This window comes from Rosa chinensis, chromosome 2 (genome assembly GCF_002994745.2).
Source record: "Rosa chinensis cultivar Old Blush chromosome 2, RchiOBHm-V2, whole genome shotgun sequence".
NCBI classification, from domain to species: Eukaryota; Viridiplantae; Streptophyta; class Magnoliopsida; order Rosales; family Rosaceae; genus Rosa; species Rosa chinensis.
The window spans coordinates 74,849,656-74,870,324 of NC_037089.1; the positions used below are offsets into that span (position 1 = coordinate 74,849,656).

Genomic DNA, 20,669 nt, shown 5'->3' on the forward strand with positions numbered 1-20,669 from the left:
GGTTCAAATTTGGTTTACTGTAGTGGTCGATCTGCTAACAAGCGATCATTTACACGTGGTCTGCTACCTTTTAGACACGGTGTTGAAGAGGACGCTGTCAATTGACTGTCGACTACGAGGTACTACTGGGACTTTCGGGATTATCGGTTCAAAGTTGCCTTGGTAGGAGGTATATTGTGGTTAGAGTTTGGGCCCATTGGTCTGATGGTATATGTAACCACGGTTTCTTGGGATTTCGGTCTATATCCCCCAATATTAGCTTTCGATTGATTGAATGAATTTTCTATCTTTCCCTATAAAAAAAAAAGATATTATCTCATAGGTTTTCTAACTTATCCTTTTGAATTCAGACCAAAACAAAAACTTATCGTTTTGAATCAAACAAGAAGGGGAGCATCAAATCATATATATCATGTAGTTATGAAAAGGGTTGTAGTAATTTATACACAAAATATATTTTGAAGCATCCTTGTTAAATATAAAACGCAGGACATTTGCAACGACAGAGACCCATCACCGTGTCAGTGGCAAACGAGTAGGGTAGACTAGGCAATGGAAATCAATGAGCTGCCGTCTGCATGTGCATCATGTCCTCGTACGAGACACGATCTAAACACATATATATCAGGGAGGCATTTGGTCATTTTACTGTTTTAGTATAAATTTGTACTTCATTTTTAACAACCATGATTATGATGTATCATTAGTATAAGTGTATAACCACGCATTACACACACACACATATGTATATACAATGACATATCATTTTATAGTCAAATCTATACTCTAAATGTAGACCCTTAGATTAATACATAATCAATGACTAATATTAACACATAATATTTTCTTTCTCTCTCCTAATTAAACTCATTAAGCTATTTTAAAAAGAAAATTCATTAGAAAGAACTTTATTTTAGAATCGGAAAATTTCACAAATTGTTACTCAATTATGACTCATTCGACACTTTGGTCACTGAAGTTTCAAATATATCACTTTGATCACTCAACTATTACACTCTCAATCACTTTAGTGACCCAAGGAATTTTTTTTTTTAATGAAAAAAATTAACAAAATGAATAAAGTGATTGAGAGTGTAATAGTTGAGTGACTAAAGTGATATATTTGAAACTTCAGTGACCAAAATGTCGGATAAGTCATAGTTGAATGACCAATTGTGAAATTTTTCATTTTGGAATAGATGAAAGAACTTAACGAACAAATGGAGATGAAAAGATCTCCCTTGTGGTCTCATAACATCATCAATCAGTTCATCACCCAGGAAAACTTCCATTCCTTCATGTTATTCTCTCAAATCTTCAAGTCCATCACCAGCCACTGTTCCTTCACCTTGAGATTTGAGAAGATAAAGAATTTGATTAGGATTGGTGAAAGAGTTGCTCGAAATAAAATCAATTGTTGCGGACCAGTCACATTTGATTGGATGATCTAAATCCTTGGTAAACCAATAATTCTCTTAAAACAAAATTTTATTTGGCTAATTTTAATCCAAATTTGATTAAAAAATTATATGCCATCGAGTTTGTCATTTATCAGGTATTGATCTTTGCTAGCTAGAAGAGAACTGATCAAGATGATCAACTCAGAAGGGACTACACACACTAATTGGATACAATTATCAAACTTAAAAGCCATACTTTTAGAAGAGCGTGGATCAAGTTATCAATAGTTCAATACTTCTTGAACACCATTAATTTAGCACCCATGTTTGTACAAAATTAGTTTCCTAAATGATATAAAAATAGTTTGAAAACATAGAGATATCTTTGAAATCTATACGTATTTTATACTCCGTTGATAATTCTAACTCATTGATGTTGGTGTTAATGAAAATAATTGATCATGATAACTAAAATGTGAAAAATAATGAAAAGGATATTTGTCGTTCTTCACATGATCCATACACCAATTGAGAATTCTTTTTTCTTTCTGTCTTCTCTCGGTACATTATCAGTTCTATGTCCCACACATCATGAACAGACAAAATATTCACTTACAGTACCTAATCACATGGAAAATTCAAAAGCAAGAAAAGCAGATGAATTTCATGATAAAGTAACAAGAACCTGGCTCGCTCTTTGGATTTTCAGATTTTCTTGTCCACCCGAAAAAAACCCCTTCTTCATTTTATATACAAATAGTTCCAGAATCTCCTACCTCACCAATTCACAACTAAACCATAAACAACTCTCCCCCTTTTCCCCAGAGTCCTCACTCCCCCTCCCCCTTAAAATCCCAAAACCTCGAACCCAAAAATGTCTGCTTTCATGATGAGCATCACTCCAGGTATACCCTCTTCTTCTTCTTCTTCTTCTTCTTCTTCTTCACCATCACACATAGTGACTTCTTCACCACCGCCGACGTCACTTCCCGTCCGTACGATCCCGGGGGCGTACGGCCTTCCGTTGCTGGGCCCCATCTCCGACCGGCTGGACTACTTCTGGTTCCAGGGACCGGAGACGTTCTTCAAGAAAAGAACGGACAAGTACAAGAGTACGGTGTTCCGGACCAATGTCCCTCCGAGTTTCCCGCTGTTCTTGGGTGTTAACCCCAACGTTGTGGCCGTGCTGGACTGCAAGTCGTTCTCGTATCTCTTCGACATGGACGTCGTCGAGAAGAAGAACTGTCTGGTCGGCGACTTCATGCCCAGTGTTAAGTTCACCGGTGACCTCAGGACCTGTGCTTACCTTGATACTTCTGAACCTCAACACGCCCAGGTGCGTACATGGATTTCTCTACCTTAAACTTATGTTAATTCATTTTTCACTTGAACAGTTTTTGGGTTCCTAGATTTGACTCATTTTCCCTCATCAACCCACAAGTAAATTTTCTGAACATCATAATGGATATGAGTCTTAATTAAATAAATTGCCAATCTTTTTTGAACGGTTCTAAATTTATCGGAATTAATTATTTGGAAAAGATTAGTGTGACGCGGACGAGTGTGAACCTGCTCGTTCGGTTGTCTTTATCATAGCTAGACTTGAGTTTGGGGAAATCTCCACAATTTATCCAAGAATTAATATGAGTTTTAATTGGACCCTTTTTAGAACTTTAAATTAGATAGGGACCATTACAGTTGTTGATGATGGTCCTGGCCTTGGCCAAGTCGAAAAATCCGAATATGTGATCAGAGGCTGGGTTAAGTTTTTCTAAAGGAGCAACTAATTAAATTATTAATCGAACGCCAAAGCTAAACTACCATCTTAGTCTTTTTTTTTTTTTCGTCACAGATCAAGAGCTTTGCCATGGACATCTTGAAACAAAGCTCCAAGATATGGGTAACTGAGCTCACTGCCAACCTTTCCACATTTTGGGACACGATAGATGCAGATGTTGCAAAGGATGGAAAGGCTAGCTATTTGATCCCACTCCAGAAGTCCTTCTTCAATTTCCTCACAAAATGCTTAGTTGGAGCTGACGCTTCGAACTCGCCCAAAATAGCCGAGTCTGGCTACGCTATGCTCGACCGCTGGCTCGCCCTCCAGCTCCTCCCCACTGTGAAGATCGGTGTGCTTCAGCCTCTCGAGGAGATTTTCCTCCATTCCTTTGCATACCCATCTTTTCTTGTGAGTGGAGACTACAAAAAGGTTTACCAGTTTATAGAAGAATATGGTGAGTTTAAAGTTCAAACACACAATCACTCATTCTCTTCAAGTGTTATTAATTAGAAACTATTAGTACGTGCGTGCATTTATGATATATTGTTACGTCTATTAGAGATGTGTTCTACTAAGTAATCAGTAAGGTAGCTATAGTCGACTTGAAAAGTTTAGTTCCATATCTCTGTGGTATGTTTTGCAGGTAAAGAAGTAGTAAACAGAGGTCAAACCGAGTTCGGACTCAGTAAAGAAGAAGCTATTCACAACCTTCTGTTTGTGCTTGGCTTCAACGCATTTGGTGGGTTCTCAGTGTTTCTTCCGAGTTTAGTAAGCGCAATAGCCAGTGACACCACTGGTTTACAACAAAGACTAGTCAAAGAAGTCAGGGAAAATGCCGGTTCAACTCTGAGTTTTGAATCGGTGAAAGACTTGCAACTCGTTCAGTCTGTGGTGTATGAAACACTCCGGCTCAACCCCCCAGTTCCTCTCCAATTCGCCCGGGCCAGAAAGGACTTCCAACTCAGTTCGCATGACTCGGCCTTTGAGATCAAGAAGGGGGAGTTGCTTTGTGGGTTTCAAACACAGGTCATGAGGGACGGGAAGATCTTTGATGATCCGGAGACTTTTAAACCGGACCGGTTCCTGGAAAACAAAGAGTTACAGAATTATTTGTACTGGTCCAACGGACCGCAAACTGGTTCACCCAGCGCCTCAAACAAACAGTGCCCGGGCAAGGACACAGTGACCCTCACTGCTTGTTTGTTCGTTGCTTATACATTTCAAAGATATGACTCAATCACCGGGACTTCTTCCTCTATTACAGCCGTTGAGAAGGCCAAGCAGGAAGCAGCATGATCACAGTCCGTTAAGTAGAGGTGATTATGATATATGAAGGTTCTGTTTGTGCTTGTAAATTCTTAAGAGTCTAGTTAGGGGTTGTAGACAATTAAAGAGGGGCAGACACTCGAGGAAAGGGCCAAGCTGGAGGTGCCAAGATTCCATAAATAAAAATGAACTCGTTAATTGTTATGGGTGGTGGTTCATAATGTGGGGTGGATCATGGGTCCCCCACTCCGCTTATTTGAATGAGTGCCCAATTTTTCATTTGTTTAAACAAAGTGGGCCTAATGAATGCACATGGTTTATCGGACCTGGAGATTGCACAGAAGCTAGGCCCACAATCTGTCTTTCCCCAATAACCTTCAGCTAAATGGAAATCTCCTAGGTGTTCCTTACAAGCACCCAAAAAATAATAATAATAATAATAAATACAAATTCAAAAGGAGCAACAAAAAATTGAGCATCAACCAATCATGCAAGGGGATAGACAGCCATCCATACTGACATTTAGTGAAGAATTTCTTCTTTCAGTCTTACAAGTGGAACATTCAACCACAATTGGGTTGAGAAATTGATGATCAAGGTTCTTGCCGACATTCTACTACAATTTGATAACAACTAAGTTTTCTATACTTGTAACTGTAAATGGTAACAAATAACTTGGTTTGGTGCATATAATCGATCAGATTCTTGCATATTATGCCCCACTTCTAAGGTGAAGAAGAAAAGCCTAGTAGAGTTTATCACTAAGCAACGGAGGAAGTACCATGTTGAAGAGGATCTGTTCAATAAGTCAGCAGAGTGGTTTCTACGCAGTCTGGACATTTCCTTGCGTCTGAGCAGTAGACTTGGTCATTCCTTCTTTCCATCCCTTCTGACGAGCCCTAAGCTCCCACGTTGCTGTCATTTTCCTCTGAGCCTCTAATGTTGCTTCAGCTTTCTCCCTTGCTTCTTCACATGTTTCCATCCCTGAACTGCACTTGTCAGCTTCCTTTTGATACTGGGATGCAATCTTCTTAGCCTCCAGTAGAGTTATATCGGCTTTTTGCTGATTCTCCAAAGCTTGAGCTTCCCGAAGCTTCAATTCCTCAGTCAAAAGATCCACAAAGTTCTTTTCAGTATCCTCATTTACCTCTGGATCATGCTTTGCACAGTCTGCATATAAGGATTGAATCAAAATCTTAAACCTTCATGTAGCCAACTTTTCATGGAAATGCAAGTTAAATAAACTAAGCTTCCAAAACCAAACTTGGGAAAAGCAAGAACATTTTGTTACTTAACCTCCTATATGATAATAAGTCTTAAGTATGTGGATCTTGGTTCAACCAGAATAAGTAAGGAACAAACAAATGACAATGAAAGACAGAAACCCATCCTTCAAAGTACACCAAGAATTCAAAAAGAACTCAAATTGATGAAACGAAGTGGGTGGCAAGTCATTTCCATCAAAGATAGGATTAACAAAACGCCAGAATCCAGGGGCGATCCATAAAGAAACCTACTAGGCAGAGAGCTCTCGATGTAGTCTTAACTAGTTAACTCCAAAATATTATGATGAGGACAGACCACACACGATCTACACAATTAGCTGACATGATGTTCGAAACACGAATCTATATACAACAGCAAAGTTTTCAATAACAAGATTTAAAATGTCTTCCCAAATTGTATGCTGGGTGATGGGGGGATCTAAAAGTGAAAGCTAACTTTTGCCATAGTCTCAATTCAGCTCAAATTCTAGTTTCCAGTAGGGCATTGAAACTGATAAAGAAGAAAAATGATATTTGCCAAACTATTTCACTGTCCTAAGGAAGTAGCACTTCAGCGAAAACTAATGACCAGCCACAAACACCATTACACACCAATCAATCTAAAACATCACACATAGCTAATCTGGGATTAGAAACTAACCTGCAAACGAAATGTTGCTGAGTCCTGCAGAAATAACAAACAAAGATCAGTACAGCTCCACCAGATTGCGAAACAAATAAACAACACAGAGTCCATTTTACAGCTTACTGAAAACCTAAAAAAGAAGAAGAAAGAGATCTAATCAGATCTAGTAAAATTGGATCGAGAAATTTACCAATGGGGATGGAGAGGAGCGGCTGAGAAGAGCAGTCGCAGGTGCAAGGAGGGCAGGAATAAGAAGAAGAAGAAGAGTGGGAGACGGCGGCCAAGCCCTCCATGAAGTGCCAGTAGAGAGGTGGGCCGAGAATGTAGCCGGCTATGCAGAGGCCCACTATGACCAGCCCCGCCTTCAGCACCGCCGGACTCATCGCCATCTTTTCTTCTTGTTGCTAGTCTCGGCTGGTGTAAAATCGGGATCGGAAGTCGAGGAATTTCGGACACGGCGACGTCGATTCAGCCGTGGTTTAGTGGAAGAAGAAGAAGAAGAAGAAGAAGAAGGAGGTGGGAGATGGGTGAGTGTGGGGCGTCTGTGAGGCTGTGACGGTGGTTTTAGAATTTAGAGTGCCAGTTGGTTAAAGATACACGTTGTCACGCGGCGTCTTCACTAACACTGTTCGAAATGATTGAAAAAAAATTCATATGAAAAAAATTTCATCTCATAATAATATGTTGTGGTCGATCCTATTTCCTAATAGTGTTTTTTTTGGAAAAGGAATAAAATTACAAATGAGAATCTCTCAGTTTTCGCAATACACTAACTCAACAACGTTAAAGTTATAATTCGATACGTAGAATGAAATTTTTTTTATAGCAATACTAATGTTTTTGTTCTGATTAATTATGTAATACTGTCGAAGTAGTATCATCACCGATAATGAAAATGTGAATTTTATAATATAGCATTGGATTTTTCATAGATAAATAACATTTGAATGTTATTAAAAACACACTATTATAAAACATAATAAAATGACTTCTACTGACGGCTCTCTGAGCAAATCATTATTGTACTGTTTGTTAAATAGTAAAAATGAATGACTTTTTAAATTGGAAAAAATAAAAATAAAAGTGCAAAAGGAATGACTTTTTAAATTGTAAAAAATAAAATAAACGTGAATGGGTTCATGGAAAAGTACCTAAAAGGAATACACCTAACTATAGGAACACCCATCAACATGACTAAGTGGATTTATATCTTATACAGCTAAGTGGATTAGACTAAGTGGATTTGTACCTTATAAAGCTTTCTACAACAAACGAGGAAGGAAAATATTTGCAAAGTTAATCTTGATAGGGCTATGGAGGTATCTAATTATCAAAATCTAACACAAAACATGACCAAAACATACACAATATCAATTATCATTTCTTTAAGAATTTTCTTAAAATTGTTGAACCAATCTTTTGTATAGGAATTCCATATTTATAAAAAAATCTACCACATATATATATATATATATATATATTTTTGATCGGGTTAGTTGTTAGTAACTCACACACTCATGCAGTGGTATCCTAGCGCCAGGACACCTGCACCTACATTGCGGCGAAAGCCTGGCAAAGCCAGACTAATCCACTGCACCGCAGACGCACGAACCCAAAGGGTCCCTCAAATCTGCTGGCCACGGGATGGAGCTGGGATTCGAACGCTAGACCTGGGGGTTCCAGACTAGGCCATTCGACCAACACACCACACCACGTGGTTATCTACCACATATATTGGTGTACATACTTTTGATAAATTCCGTACAACATTTTACCAGCACAATGGACTTCTATTAAACATATCAATGGAGCCACATAAGAGCTAATATACCATTTCATCAAAGGAGAAATTCTTGCATAGGAACTGCTGCACCACGTGGCGGTGCGACCCTCCGATCAGTGTTTTTAATGTGAAATTTGTTAGCAAAAACTTTTGTTGATAAAAAAAAAAATAATAATAATAATTTGTTAGCAGAAACAGTTTTCAGTATCGAAAAAGCACTCCTTGTTTACATTTACCCAGCGCAGTTTCCATAAAATACAGAGAGTTAAACAGAGACTGGTGGGAACTGTCGGAACCAGTGACTCTGACTGAACCGACCCAATCCAAAACCCACACACTCAGATCGATCGACCACCAAGAGCCTCCAAATGGCCGTCGAAATCCCGACGGATGCGATAAAGCAGCTGCAGATCTTGCTTCGAAAACAAGCCAAGATGTCGTCGTACGACCCAGACGACACGCCGTTGGCAAATCTCCCTTCTCCGGAAGAAACCATATCGGAGCTGGATCCGTCGCCGCCGTACCTCCGGTGCAAGCATTGCAAAGGCCGGCTTCTCAGAGGCGTAGCGTCGCTGAGTTGCGTCTTCTGTGGCGCAGAAACCTGCAAGGACCTGCCTCCTGATCCTATCAATTTCCGCAACACTTTAGGGTTCCGGTGGTTGCTCAAGTCCTTGGCTCTAGATGGATCGGTACGCTTCTCCTTCTTTTTGCTTGGTCATGAAATTGAAGAATGTGATTTCAACTTTTAGATTAAGCTATTGAAGAATGTCGTTGTTGGTTTTTGGATGATGAGAAAGATTGAAGCTTTTGTAGGCATTAGCTTATCAACTTAAAAGAGTTTCAAGCCAATTTTGGTACCTATCAGTCCTCTAAGTTAATTAATGTAGAATATAGGCTTTGAAATTTTAGGGGTTTACTTGGATAGAGGAGACTTTGGTAAAGTTTGGAACTTTGGTGGTTTGCAGGAGATAGTGGACCTATCAACTAAAGCGAATGAATCCAGTAGAGGCCAGAATGCAGCGAAGGATGAGTTAACCGTGTCTGAGCTTTTAAATGTAGAACTAAGATGGACTTCTAAGTCGGAGAAATCCGGGGCTGGGCTTTCGGATGAGAAGGCTCCCACTCGGCCTAAAAGTTTTCTGGATTTGGCTGGAGTGAATCTGGACAACTTCTTTTCGGAAGGAGAGAAAGATGCTGCTTTGAATGCATCTGAAGAGCCGTTTGAGCCGAGCTCTCAGACTGCAACTACAGAGACTAGTGCTTTCAAACGTAGTGAAAATCTTAGTTTGTTTGCATCAGAAGAGTTGTTTGAGCCGAACAAACCAATTGCCACTACAGAGACTAGTGCTTTCAAAGGTAGTGAAAATCTTAGTATATTTGCGTTTGAGCCAAGCAAACAGATTGCCACTACAGAGAGTGGTGCGTTCCAAGGTAGTGAAAATCTTAGTTTCTTTGCATCTGAGAAGCCGTTTGAGTCGGGCAAACAGACTACCACCACAGAGAGTACTGCTTTTCAAGGTCATGAAAATCTTAGCTTGTTTCAGAATGTGCAGCCTTCTGCGACAGCTGTGCAGTCTACTCAAGGCGAGAGCGGTGATTCCATTTCCAGTTGGCCGGCAAGTTTTCAGTCCGCTGCTTCTGAAAATGTTCCTCAAGAATCAAAATCACTTGACCCCTTTGTGGGTTCTACAGTGGATCTTTCTGCCCATATAGACACGGTGTTTGGATCTGTTGGGGACTCGACTAATGTAAAATCAAACCATAGTACATCCACGAGTAATGACTGGTTTTCAGATGATTTATTGAGTATTTCCAACTCTGGGTTAGCTGGGCAGCCTCAACAGTTAGAATCACTTTCTACGGTGAAGGATGACAGAATAGCTGAAAATGCAAATAACTTATTATCTACTGGTGTTGATTGGGTTGAAGACACTCAATGGCAGACCACTAGCAAGGAGGCTCCTGATAATACGACTGCTGATGAGGATGATGATTCGTTTGGTGCTTGGAATGATTTCACTAGCTCGAGTAGTGCACAGAATCCATCTAGCTCTTCAAAACAAACTGTCGATCAGACAACAGCTCCTGACAAGAATTCAGTAACAAATCTGTTCAGCACAGCTAGCAGTTCACAGGATGATGATTCGTTTGGTGCTTGGAATGATTTTACTAGCTTGAGTAGTGCACAGAATGGTTCTAGCTCTTCAAAACAAACTGTCGATCAGATGACACCTGCTGATGAGACTTCAGTAACAAATCTGTTCAGCACAGCTTGCAACTCACAGGACTTGGATTTTGGTAACTTTTCGCAGCCAGATCTCTCTGCTGGAGAAATTAGCAGTTCACATGGTTCTACAGTAGTGAATATATCCCAGCCAGAGGCTTCTGTTTTAGACAGGTGCATGCATGTGGGCTATTTATCTGGATCTTCCTATCCATTCTTCTTTGAACAACCTATCTTAACCATATTCTTTATGTGCATATGTAGGATGGCTGATGCGGGCCCAAAAGATGAAGATATTGCGAAGGATGGAGGAGATATTTTTAGTGCAAAAACAGTATCAAAGTCTGAAGATGTGGAGAAAATAATGTCACAGATGCATGATCTCTCTTTTATGCTTGAGAGCAATCTTTCAATACCTCCCAAGCGAGATGTACATTCACTTTCCCAAGATCACACATAATTTGTTTGTGAGTTTTTGTAATTTAAATCCATTTGTTCCAATTTTTGTATTTGTTTATATTCTTATGATATGGCTTGATTGAGAATGATGCCAACGGGTATGATTTGATTTCAAACTCCATTAAATTTGTTGCTGCTTGCATATATATCATTACATTAAGCACCCCACCAAGTGTTGCAGAACTCTTTCTTCCTTCCATGTTTTTTTGGTCAAACTCAAAATAGTGAAATTCCAGTAGAAGAGTTTCTATTAATTGGTGGGTTGCTTTATGTATTTCGTGCAGAGTAATTACTTTCTCAAAAGACAAAAATTATATGCATTAAAATTCCAATAGAAAATATAAGACAACTGCAAACACACTTGTTAATTTAATAATGCTTGTGAATTTACAACTTCATTGAATCCTTTCAACTTAGATTGATCGAGAAATTTGGGTTGAACTAGGCCATCCAATTACAACTAATCACTGGCTAGGTTAGATCTTAACAACCTTTCAAGTTGAGTGCCGCAACTTCATCTCGCTCTCAGCCAACATGTCAATCAGATCGTCTTGCTGCATGTTCAATTTCTTAATTTCTTCATTTGCCTTTTCCAGCTCATTGGATTTATCCCGCAACTCTTCCTTCAGTAAGTTGTTTTCTTCTTTGTTTCGTCGTGCTCTCTCGTCTTGCTGCATGTTCAACTTCTTAATTTCTTCATTTGCCTTTTGCAGCTGTATACGCAATTCTCGAATGGTATTGGATGCATTCCGCAACTCTTCCTTCAAGTTGTTTTCCTCATTGTCTCCTCGTGCTTTCTCGTCAGCGAGAATCAATTCCTCATTTTCTCTTCGTGACTTGCATCTTTCAGTCTGCACATCAGCAGCTACATTCCCTTGGTTCTCCTTCCTTGGTTGCTCCACAACGCTTAATCCTAACACAATTTCTTGGCGACGGGTTGATGACTTTGTTGTTGTTTGCACTGTATTTTTCTTGTGCATATCCGCATTCCCATTGGGAGATTTGTCTGAAGAAACTTTCTGACTTTTGTGTGGGGGGGATTTGGCTTCATTTGTATTCGAATCTGGAAGTGATCTCTTGCGTGAAGAGGACTTGTCTAGATTTGAATCTAAAACTGGTCTCTTTCGTGAAGAGGACTCGTCTCGATTTGAAACTAAAACTGGTCTCTTGCTTGAAGGGGACTCATCTGGATTTGAATCTAAAACCGGTGTCTTGCGTGAAGAGGACTTGTCTGGATTTGAATCTAAAACTGGTCTTTGGCTACCTGACTTAGCAGCTTCCCTCTCTTCATTAATAGCCCTGACATTGCGGCGTGGAGCATAGCCAATTTTGTGACAATTGGTAGACCAGTATGCCTTTTGCGTTTCCACCAACTTTTGCTTGAGTCTGTCAAGAAGTAAGGTATGCTCAAACCCCTGCTTATCATGAGCTGGGTTGATATAATCAGCTTCTATAACACCTATAACACCGCGGCCATCGCTTCCTGCAGCATTCCACACCCTCCAAAATGGCGTGATCAGCCTATTCCTGTGATATACATTGAACCCTTGAACATCAAGATGGTTTTTTGCATCTTTCACAAACCCAAGAGTGACCTCAGCAACCATATTTGTATCCTTCTTTTCCTTCTTGGTTTTCTTCGCTATATATGTCTCCTCCTTTTCGATAGGCTTAGGCCTATACGTAATCTGCTCGGACCACATCAAATCATTCAAAATGTTGTGATGCTCAACATCCTTGCCGCGAAGAATGATTCGAAAGTTAGTGGGAAGCCGCAAGTAGAGAATTGCTGCATAACTCCTCAACGAGTGGCGGTAGGTCAAAAAATGACGAGAGTTTGGATACTGTTCAGCCATTTGTATGTTCTTCTCATCCCGGTTCACGCCTCGCATTTGAATATCATGAGCTTCAGTGTCCAAGTCAAGCTCCAAGTTTCCTTCATCGTCCTCCCAAAGGTTGTATATGATTATTCGGGTGCCGTGCTGCTTCATCATATAAAACTGATGATCCAAGTCTCGTTCACTCTCAAATGGCGACCACTCAAGTATTGTCTCCAAACTTTTGTCCCAGTTTTCGCTCGAGGATCGGAACATCTTGCCCCAAGTTTCATTCCCTCGTCTTCTCTCGTAGTCCAATATGGGAACTACAATATCCTCCTTTGCCGTGCTCCTCAAGAAAGTGTAAGACAACAACCCTATGCTCTGAGTTCTGTCACTACGAGAGAAGACGATGACGTCAGCCCCTAGCCTCATGGTACTTGTTTTGAAACCGTTTCCGTACTGGCCAATGGTGTCTGCCATCTTGCTTTTCTCTGAATACCCCAATGACATGCACTTCCTCATCTTCTCCGGGTCCATCCCACCGCCATTGTCTTCAACCAGGAGCATTTTGCTTCCGTCTTTCTTGTTGTCAAGCACGTCTACATTGACATAGGTAGCACCGCTGTGCACCTCGTCCAGTGCATTGTCTAAAAGCTCCGCGAAAGCTCCAAGAGCCCACTTGTGACTCGTTGCATTGGAGTGCAGAAACTTGGGGTGCATCCTGGCGTGATCGAATCCACTAGTGGAAGAAGAATCCATTTGTCTGCGGGTGTTGCGAGGAGCTCCTTCGTATTCCCCAGCCTTCCAAAACTGCTTGGTGCAGCTTTGGCGACCATAGGCACGAGGGTTGTTGTTACTTTTCCCCATGGCTGATGCTGGCATTGCAAATTCTAGACAAGAGAACTGTGGTTTGCTTTCCTTTGAGCGTTCAGGGAGAATGAGAAGGCAATCAGGAGAGTTTGTGTAGTGCGACTACGAGAGGCCCTATTTATAGTGTCATTCGCCCTAGGGTATATGGAAAGTTTTCATCCTCTTTGGTTTAGGAATCCTTTCTCGTTTATGAATTCCAAATTGAATAGGACATGGAATCCGCGAAGTTTGTCAAGAAATAGAAATTAGACATTATACATACGGAATTATATCCCTTCCCTATTCCTTTTAGGAATAAGAAACAAAATAAGACAAAGTAGCCACATTAGTTTTTATTTTTTTATATATATTTTTTTATCTAATAATTACACTTCCGTAATTTACTTAATTTTTCTCAACTCACCCCCTACCCATCCACCCCAAAATAGATGGGGTATGATGCTAGTGAAATTGGAAATATCATTGTGAACTCTACAATATTGGTTAACGAACCAATTATAGCTCACTAGCTCTTCTGCAATCTATAAATACATATAGTATTGCCTTGCAGGAAGTGTCATATACTCATTACTCGATTCCCTCTTCTTTTCAGATATACTTTTCTAACGATGGCAGGGTGTTTAATTTCATCACCAGACTTGGCTAGAATTCTATAGAACGGATCCCTTTAACCTGTTATAGTATTTATGTGATAATTCACAATATATATGCCTCTAATACACGCTTTTAACAAAATTTGAAAATTGAAAATACTTTGTCATTAAAGCAATACGGTGGACTCAAATTCAGTTCAAGACTAATATTGGAACAACATGAAACTTAGTTAACATCACAAACAGAACAGACCAGCCTACACTGTAGTCTAGAACTGTTAGGTCTTTGACATCTCTTGAACAACCAAGTACAAACCAACATAATACAACATTAAAGACAGACTTACAACGAGAAGAAAAGTACATGAAGTACTACAACAAGCTTTCTTCATTTTGTTTGCATATTGGTAACAAGATATGGTTGCACGCTAGCCATCGATCAAGTACCCAACTAGCTCCCCAGTGGGTGATACATGAACCTGGCGCCCATTTGAAACATTTTTCAAGAGCTGTTGCAGACCCCGCATGGCGTCTCGGTCACCCTGAAAATTAAGTGGAATAGTTTCAGTAAGAAATTTTTTTTATAAGAAACACACACACACAAAGAAATTGTAACTAGCTAGCTTGAGGCCTTTTAATTGGCCCCGGTAGTTTAGACCATTTCTCCACTTTGGTTCCTGTATTTTCAATTTGATTACTTACAGAGAGGAGGTTAATAACATTGGGATGTGTTAAGCTCTTAGGAATACAGCATCTTAAACCTTCACTGTCCCTGCACAGACTTGAGACACAAATATATTAACAGGTGAGGAGCTTGGCATGCTGACTAAATCGGGGCTGGCTTGGTAAACAAATTAAATGAATATTAACTATTGAGAATAATCTCATTAGTCATTGCATACCTTGGACCTCTCGACAGTATAAGAAAGCACTTTATGATAAGTTTAAGCAGGCGGGCAGAAGGTTCTTCAAGAAGCTTATCAGTCATCTTTCCAAGAACATGAGTTACTACATAAAACCGATCCCCGAAATTGCAGCAGTAGTTGAGTCCCTCATCAGTTGTCAGAATTCTTTCAACTACAAATGTAGCCACCTGCAGAACATGTGCGGGCACATTCAAAGGAACATAAATATTCTCAAACCTCTGTGAATCAAACACATTAAATTTCAAACATTAAGGGATGAAAGTTAATTTGCAAATGGTGACTAGAAAAAGTTAATTTCAAAGCTTGTTACTTACAGTTCTTGACAATACACCGCCAACTTCCATGCAGCGGATGCAGTGGCAAAATACCTGGCTTTCTAGGAGGAAATGTATAATTTCTGGATCAACTTCGTCTCTACTTGGTGGGTGACCCTGAACAAGGGTAAATGTTGATTTCATAACTTAATAATGAAAATTAAACAAAATTATACAAATGAATATACCTTCACTAGGGCCCCAAGAGCACCTAAGCTGGATAGTCTGAGATATTCATGAGGCTTGTCCTTGTTCTCAGTGCCAATGAAAGGGTAGAGATACAATGGCATGCTAGCTGCGCATAAGATGAAATTCAATTACATTATGCATCACATAAAAATAAAACATAGTTACTTCAAAGGTAAATAATTACATTTTCCGGATTATCTTTGATACTACAAGTTCACCCAATTCAATTTGGAATTAGTATTTTATAAATTGAATATTTTCAGCAGTTTATGGAATCACTAGACGTGAGTGCACGGGAAAGAAATTACCTCTGATAAATGGCTTTCTTGTCTCTAGATGAGAAGCTATACACTGTCAAGAAAAAAAAGAATCGAAATAAATATTCTGCATACATATATAAATCAAAGACATGAAGATCATTATAAGGATCAACAATACACATCAAGATCATCAAGCAATTATAACGATGAGATTGACATGAGGCCAGCATAAAGAGAGAACAAAAATAACAAAAGGAAAATAAACCTGAAACAGAGTTATGGTATTGCAAACTCGGTTTGATACTTCCTGAGTAAGATTTGGGGTTGACATCAGGTGGTATACACCAGTTATTTCCTGACATAAACCAAATAATTAAACCAATCATGATATCAACATATCTAGGCAACAAACCAAAGAGTCAAAACTAAACACTGCATATAGAGTACAAATAAAATTGTAAACTTGTTTCTAGGTCAATATTATTGTAAGTAAATATGAATGAAAATATAACAAATTGAAAAGAAAAAAAAATACGAAGCTAGACAAGTGAAGTACCATACCCTTAGGAGCATAAACATGAGACCACTGGTATGCCACAGTAATAGAGCCACGTCAGGAACCTCCTTCAGCTGAATTCGAGAAAAAGAGAAGATAAAATATAGAATAAAATAAAATAAAAATTCAATTATAACAGCAATTCCGGGTATATATAAATCCCAGAACATAAATTGGTACACAATATATAAAGTTTTGCAAAGCCTAGATGAAACTAGAGCTTTACACATAAAAACACCCAGAATTATCTGACAATTAAATTCTAAACAACATGAGCAAAAAAAAAAAAAATTAAGCATCCCATATCACATAGGAAAGCAAGAGGCTAAATTCTAAAACCTTGCTATGAAAACAGAAAAGAAAATCGTTGGTTTTATATAAATAAGAAATAAGAATTCCCAGTGAAACTGCACCATCAAAACTGAGACTCTAAAACCTTGCTATGGAAAAGAAAGAGAGAAGAAAAGATAAAAAAAATCTTTGGTTTCATATAAATAATTAAGAATTACAAGTTTTCACTGAAAAAAAGAAAAAAGAAAAAAGAAAAAAAAAAAGAACTACTAGTGAAACTGCACTATCAAAATTGCTGTTTGCACCACACCAACGTACGTGGTGTTAGATAAATGAATTATTCAAGGTAAAACCTTGCCTTAGAGAGACCTTGTAGAGCCTGTTCTCGGGTACGACGATCGTTAAGCTCCTCAATCAACTGCTCTACCTCCCTTCTGGCCGGGTCGGCGTAAATGGATCGGGCAAACTCCGACCCAGGCATGGTTGGAAACGCCCTGCCTCCTCCTCCTGGTGGTGGTGATGGTTGATCGCCCAACAATGATTCTGGAAGGTTAGCAATTGAGGCAGTGATATTGCTGCCTCTCCTCGGATCTCTCTCCATTGGTATTTTTGGACTCAGCAGTACTCTAGAGGAGAGTGAGAGTGAGAGTGAGACTGTAAGAGTGAGAGGAATTTGTGTATATGGAGGCGTTAGACTCATTGCACTTTATAACATGGCAAATGTGGCGTGAGTGGGTGTTTTATTTTTTTTTCCCTTTTGTTTCCTTTTTCAAATTACAAATTAGGTTTTCTTTTTTGAAACGCGGCCTTCATGCAAAAGTTTTTCGTCGACAACTGCGGAGATTCTTCAGCCCACCTAGGTGGGTGGTCACCTGGGCTCTGTTAACAGAGCGTGCATTAACAGATTTAGTCTAAAACTAAAAATAAAAAAAAAAAATAAAAAAATCTGATCTTCAGTAACAATTGGGTTTACTGGCACATGTTCCCCACGTGTGATGTTTATAATTGGGAAGGTCGACTTATTGTTCACGATGTTTATAACACATTCCCATCACCGGCTGCAAACCAGAGCAGAGAGAGTTGGTGATTGTCGAGAGTCGTCCGAAACTTCATCGGAGCCCATTGGAACAGAAGATTTGCAACAAGTCCCTGCCATCCATATCTAATCAATATATGTAATTACCCATGTCAGCGGTGGAGTTCTCCTTTGGATTGATTGCTTAAATCTAAAGAGATTCAATAGGTTTGAATTGGATTGTGATTTTTTTTTTCCTGAGGATTTTCCTGGTTCTTCTTCAACCTCCTCCATAACCTGGATTTCAAAATCTGAATTCAACACTTTCACCCAATTAGCTTTCTGATAACTAGTGCCTGTGTTAGCCTACAACACATCGAAGAGGTGGGAAACCTCTTTCCCAGGCTCGAGTACATAAGCCAAACTCAACCACCTTCATGAAAGTAATAACTTCTTTCCCTTACTATTACTGTCAAAATATACGTAGAGTCTCACTCAAGCATCGGAGAGGCATAAACCATCCGGTACGGTTTATACCTTTAACGTTGTGTCTTTTGATACAGGGCTTTAGAGCTATTTTGATACCTGCTGGAGGAATAGCATTCTGTGTGATGTACCCGGAGAAATCCACCAGAAACAAGTGTATTCCCCATGCTCTGTCAGGCTATTTGTGGTGATGAATGGGACAAATTGATAGGTATTTGTTTCTACGAATTCTGTTACTTTCTTAAAACGCCGCAATCATGCAAATACTTATTGTTTGTACTTCACATGTTGCATATCAGGGTATCCGAGGTGATGTATATGACTATTAGTATTTTTAAAATGCGACAATCATGCAAATACGTATTGTGTGCACTAGGCACGCTACCTGGCACACTCTGAGGCAATGGGTGACCCCCTCCCTTGTCGTTGTAATCGTCGTCGTTCTCAGTGGCGGACGCATAAATTTTTGTGAGTGGGGGCAAAAAAAAAAGATTGAACAAACAAATATAAAATACTACAATGAATGAAACATAATTTTTCAATCCTTCGACATGGATAATATTTTCAATGAATACATATTCTAACTTCCTGACACATAAACTAACTTTAAATCAATATATTTCTTGACACATATTTTATTTCTATCTATTTACCATAAAATACACTTACTATTTTTTTTTTTGAATCACGAGAGTTTCATTGAAGAGGGAAATTATCCCAAATGTTTACAATCAAAGTGCAATGCCTCCAGAATGAAGGCTTGCGGTCCCACAGACCAAATAGAACTATGACTAGCCTCATAGGCTGAATTAGCCAAACAATGAGCTACTCGATTACACCCACGTAGAGTATGTTGTATAACGATATCAGGTCGTTGCTGCAGCCTCTAGTGGATGTCAGCAATGATGCCCTCGTTATTGACATGAGTAAAATGGATGTCCATAATACTAGAGACAGCCTCCAAGCAGTCTGTTTCAATGACAACATTGCTGATCTGCATTGCTGTCACCAACTTTAAGCCTTCACTAATAGCACACAGTTCAACCTGCTTTGCCGAAGTTACAAACGGGACAAGAGTTGCAAAAGCCGCATAAAAATGTCCTGCTTCATTCCGCATAACACCCCCTGCACCACCACGATCAATGTTTGGAAGGAAGCTACCACGATCATTTAGTTTCCATGTTCCTGGGGCAGCCGGTCTCCAAAACTGCTTTTGTTTTGGGTGCATTGGTTTGTCAGCACCATGAATCCTATTGAAGTCATCAAACCAAGCAAGCGTGCTAAGTACTAGGGCATCAGCAGGTTACGTTGTATTGTTCCACAACATATTGTTTCTGTTCGTCCACAAAGCCCAAAGCATCATTAGGAGGTTTGCAAAAACTTCTTTCTTTAGATGCAAGGCATGATCAAGTAACCAGTCCTTAAACTCAACATGGGGTACCAAGCTTCGTCCCAAATTAAAGGGAGGTGCAGTTAAGATTGCAGCGGCAGTAGGGCATTTGCAAAGGACGTGGTAAATGTCTTCATATGCATGTGGACACAGAATACACTGAAGATCACCCTCATACCCTTTGGTACTGAGTTTAACTTTTGTAGGAAGTAAATTGGAACAAGCACGCCAAATGCAGATCTGAACCTTACCAGGCACTTTTGCCTTCCAGAGTCTCTTCCATAATTCCTCATACAGATTACCTTGAGATGTAGAAGTAAGAACATGTTCTAATACTTTGGCTCTAGCAATCCAATTGATAAGCAGTTTTAACAGAGTAGAAACCTTTTTTTTTCGGGACTCCAACAAGGTTTGTCACAAAAAATTCTTTGACTAAGAGGGATACATAATACCTTCTGAGCCACTTCAGGTGAGAAACAAGCATGCACCGCAGTTGGGATCCATTGTCTGGTGTGGGAAATAAAGTACACTTACTATATTTCCTAGTAAAACAAAAAAATGAAAAATCATCATGGATTAAAAAGAAACCCACTGTTACCTTTGATAGAGCTCAGACTCCTGACCTCTCAAATGAGAGACCAAAGCCTTACCACCCCACCTTATTACAATTTAATGTTAGCGATCATCATGTAGTTCATAAAAAAGAAGAAGTTAAAACTGATTAATTATGAAATCATGCACATGTGAAACTCTTATAAAATAGAAATATAAAATTAAGAAGAGAAAGATTTGCGACTTGTAGACAAGTCAAATGGTTGCATAAATTTACACGTGTAAGTTTCCTTAGTTTAATTGCATTACTGTGACTTTGTGAGGCAGCAGATTACACAATAGTCAAGTCATGGGGCAGCATATATATTCCTCTTCTTCTGGGGGCAAAACCGATGACCATAGTATATATATATATATATATATATATATATATATATATGAAGCTGTTGAGCAAATGAAAAAAATTCACTGGGGGCAGCAGCCCCCACTTGTCCCAACGTGCGTCCGCTAGTGGTCGTCCTCCTCCCAATTTGGTTTACCTCTCTAAAATGTGGTGTCCATGCAAAAATTTATTTCGTGCACCC

General features: G+C 39.4%; 6 protein-coding genes across 8 annotated transcripts; 2 read left to right on the forward strand and 4 right to left on the reverse strand.

Annotated features, from left to right (window-relative positions):
* Nucleotides 1-2,064: 2,064 nt before the first annotated feature.
* On the forward strand, nucleotides 2,065-4,735 carry LOC112186072 (fatty acid hydroperoxide lyase, chloroplastic). The gene is made up of 3 exons (XM_024324430.2): nucleotides 2,065-2,736; nucleotides 3,253-3,634; nucleotides 3,824-4,735. The coding sequence occupies exons 1-3, from the start codon at nucleotides 2,275-2,277 to the stop codon at nucleotides 4,474-4,476; spliced, it is 1,497 nt and encodes a 498-aa protein (XP_024180198.1). The 5' UTR covers nucleotides 2,065-2,274; the 3' UTR covers nucleotides 4,477-4,735.
* A 197-nt stretch (nucleotides 4,736-4,932) lies between these two features.
* On the reverse strand, nucleotides 4,933-6,923 carry LOC112186073. The gene is made up of 3 exons (XM_024324431.2): nucleotides 6,548-6,923; nucleotides 6,373-6,396; nucleotides 4,933-5,616 (listed from the first exon to the last, which is right to left on the reverse strand). Exons 1-3 carry the CDS (start codon nucleotides 6,744-6,746, stop codon nucleotides 5,270-5,272), a joined length of 570 nt encoding a protein of 189 aa, XP_024180199.1. The 5' UTR covers nucleotides 6,747-6,923; the 3' UTR covers nucleotides 4,933-5,269.
* A 1,440-nt stretch (nucleotides 6,924-8,363) lies between these two features.
* On the forward strand, nucleotides 8,364-12,575 carry LOC112188633 (uncharacterized threonine-rich GPI-anchored glycoprotein PJ4664.02). 3 transcript variants are annotated; one of them, XM_024327785.2, is made up of 4 exons: nucleotides 8,364-8,829; nucleotides 9,106-10,538; nucleotides 10,629-10,831; nucleotides 11,537-12,575. In XM_024327785.2, exons 1-3 carry the CDS (start codon nucleotides 8,509-8,511, stop codon nucleotides 10,822-10,824), a joined length of 1,950 nt encoding a protein of 649 aa, XP_024183553.1. In that variant the 5' UTR covers nucleotides 8,364-8,508; the 3' UTR covers nucleotides 10,825-10,831; nucleotides 11,537-12,575. The 3 variants fall into 3 exon arrangements, with proteins under 3 accessions (XP_024183553.1, XP_040370888.1, XP_024183551.1); XM_040514954.1 differs by lacking the exon at nucleotides 11,537-12,575 and adding an exon at nucleotides 11,420-11,434; XM_024327783.2 differs by lacking the exon at nucleotides 11,537-12,575 and having other exon boundaries at nucleotides 10,629-10,969.
* On the reverse strand, nucleotides 11,318-13,510 carry LOC112184991 (protein MICRORCHIDIA 7). The gene has a single exon (XM_024323209.2). It carries the CDS (start codon nucleotides 13,508-13,510, stop codon nucleotides 11,318-11,320), a length of 2,193 nt encoding a protein of 730 aa, XP_024178977.2.
* Nucleotides 13,511-14,971: 1,461 nt separating this feature from the next.
* Nucleotides 14,972-17,243, reverse strand: LOC112184992 (CCR4-NOT transcription complex subunit 9). The gene is made up of 7 exons (XM_024323210.2): nucleotides 17,001-17,243; nucleotides 16,357-16,425; nucleotides 16,061-16,150; nucleotides 15,844-15,886; nucleotides 15,535-15,641; nucleotides 15,347-15,463; nucleotides 14,972-15,250 (listed from the first exon to the last, which is right to left on the reverse strand). The coding sequence occupies exons 1-7, from the start codon at nucleotides 17,241-17,243 to the stop codon at nucleotides 14,972-14,974; spliced, it is 948 nt and encodes a 315-aa protein (XP_024178978.2).
* Nucleotides 17,244-19,029: 1,786 nt separating this feature from the next.
* On the reverse strand, nucleotides 19,030-19,816 carry LOC112184993. The gene is made up of 2 exons (XM_024323211.1): nucleotides 19,785-19,816; nucleotides 19,030-19,393 (listed from the first exon to the last, which is right to left on the reverse strand). Exons 1-2 carry the CDS (start codon nucleotides 19,814-19,816, stop codon nucleotides 19,030-19,032), a joined length of 396 nt encoding a protein of 131 aa, XP_024178979.1.
* Nucleotides 19,817-20,669: the final 853 nt, after the last annotated feature.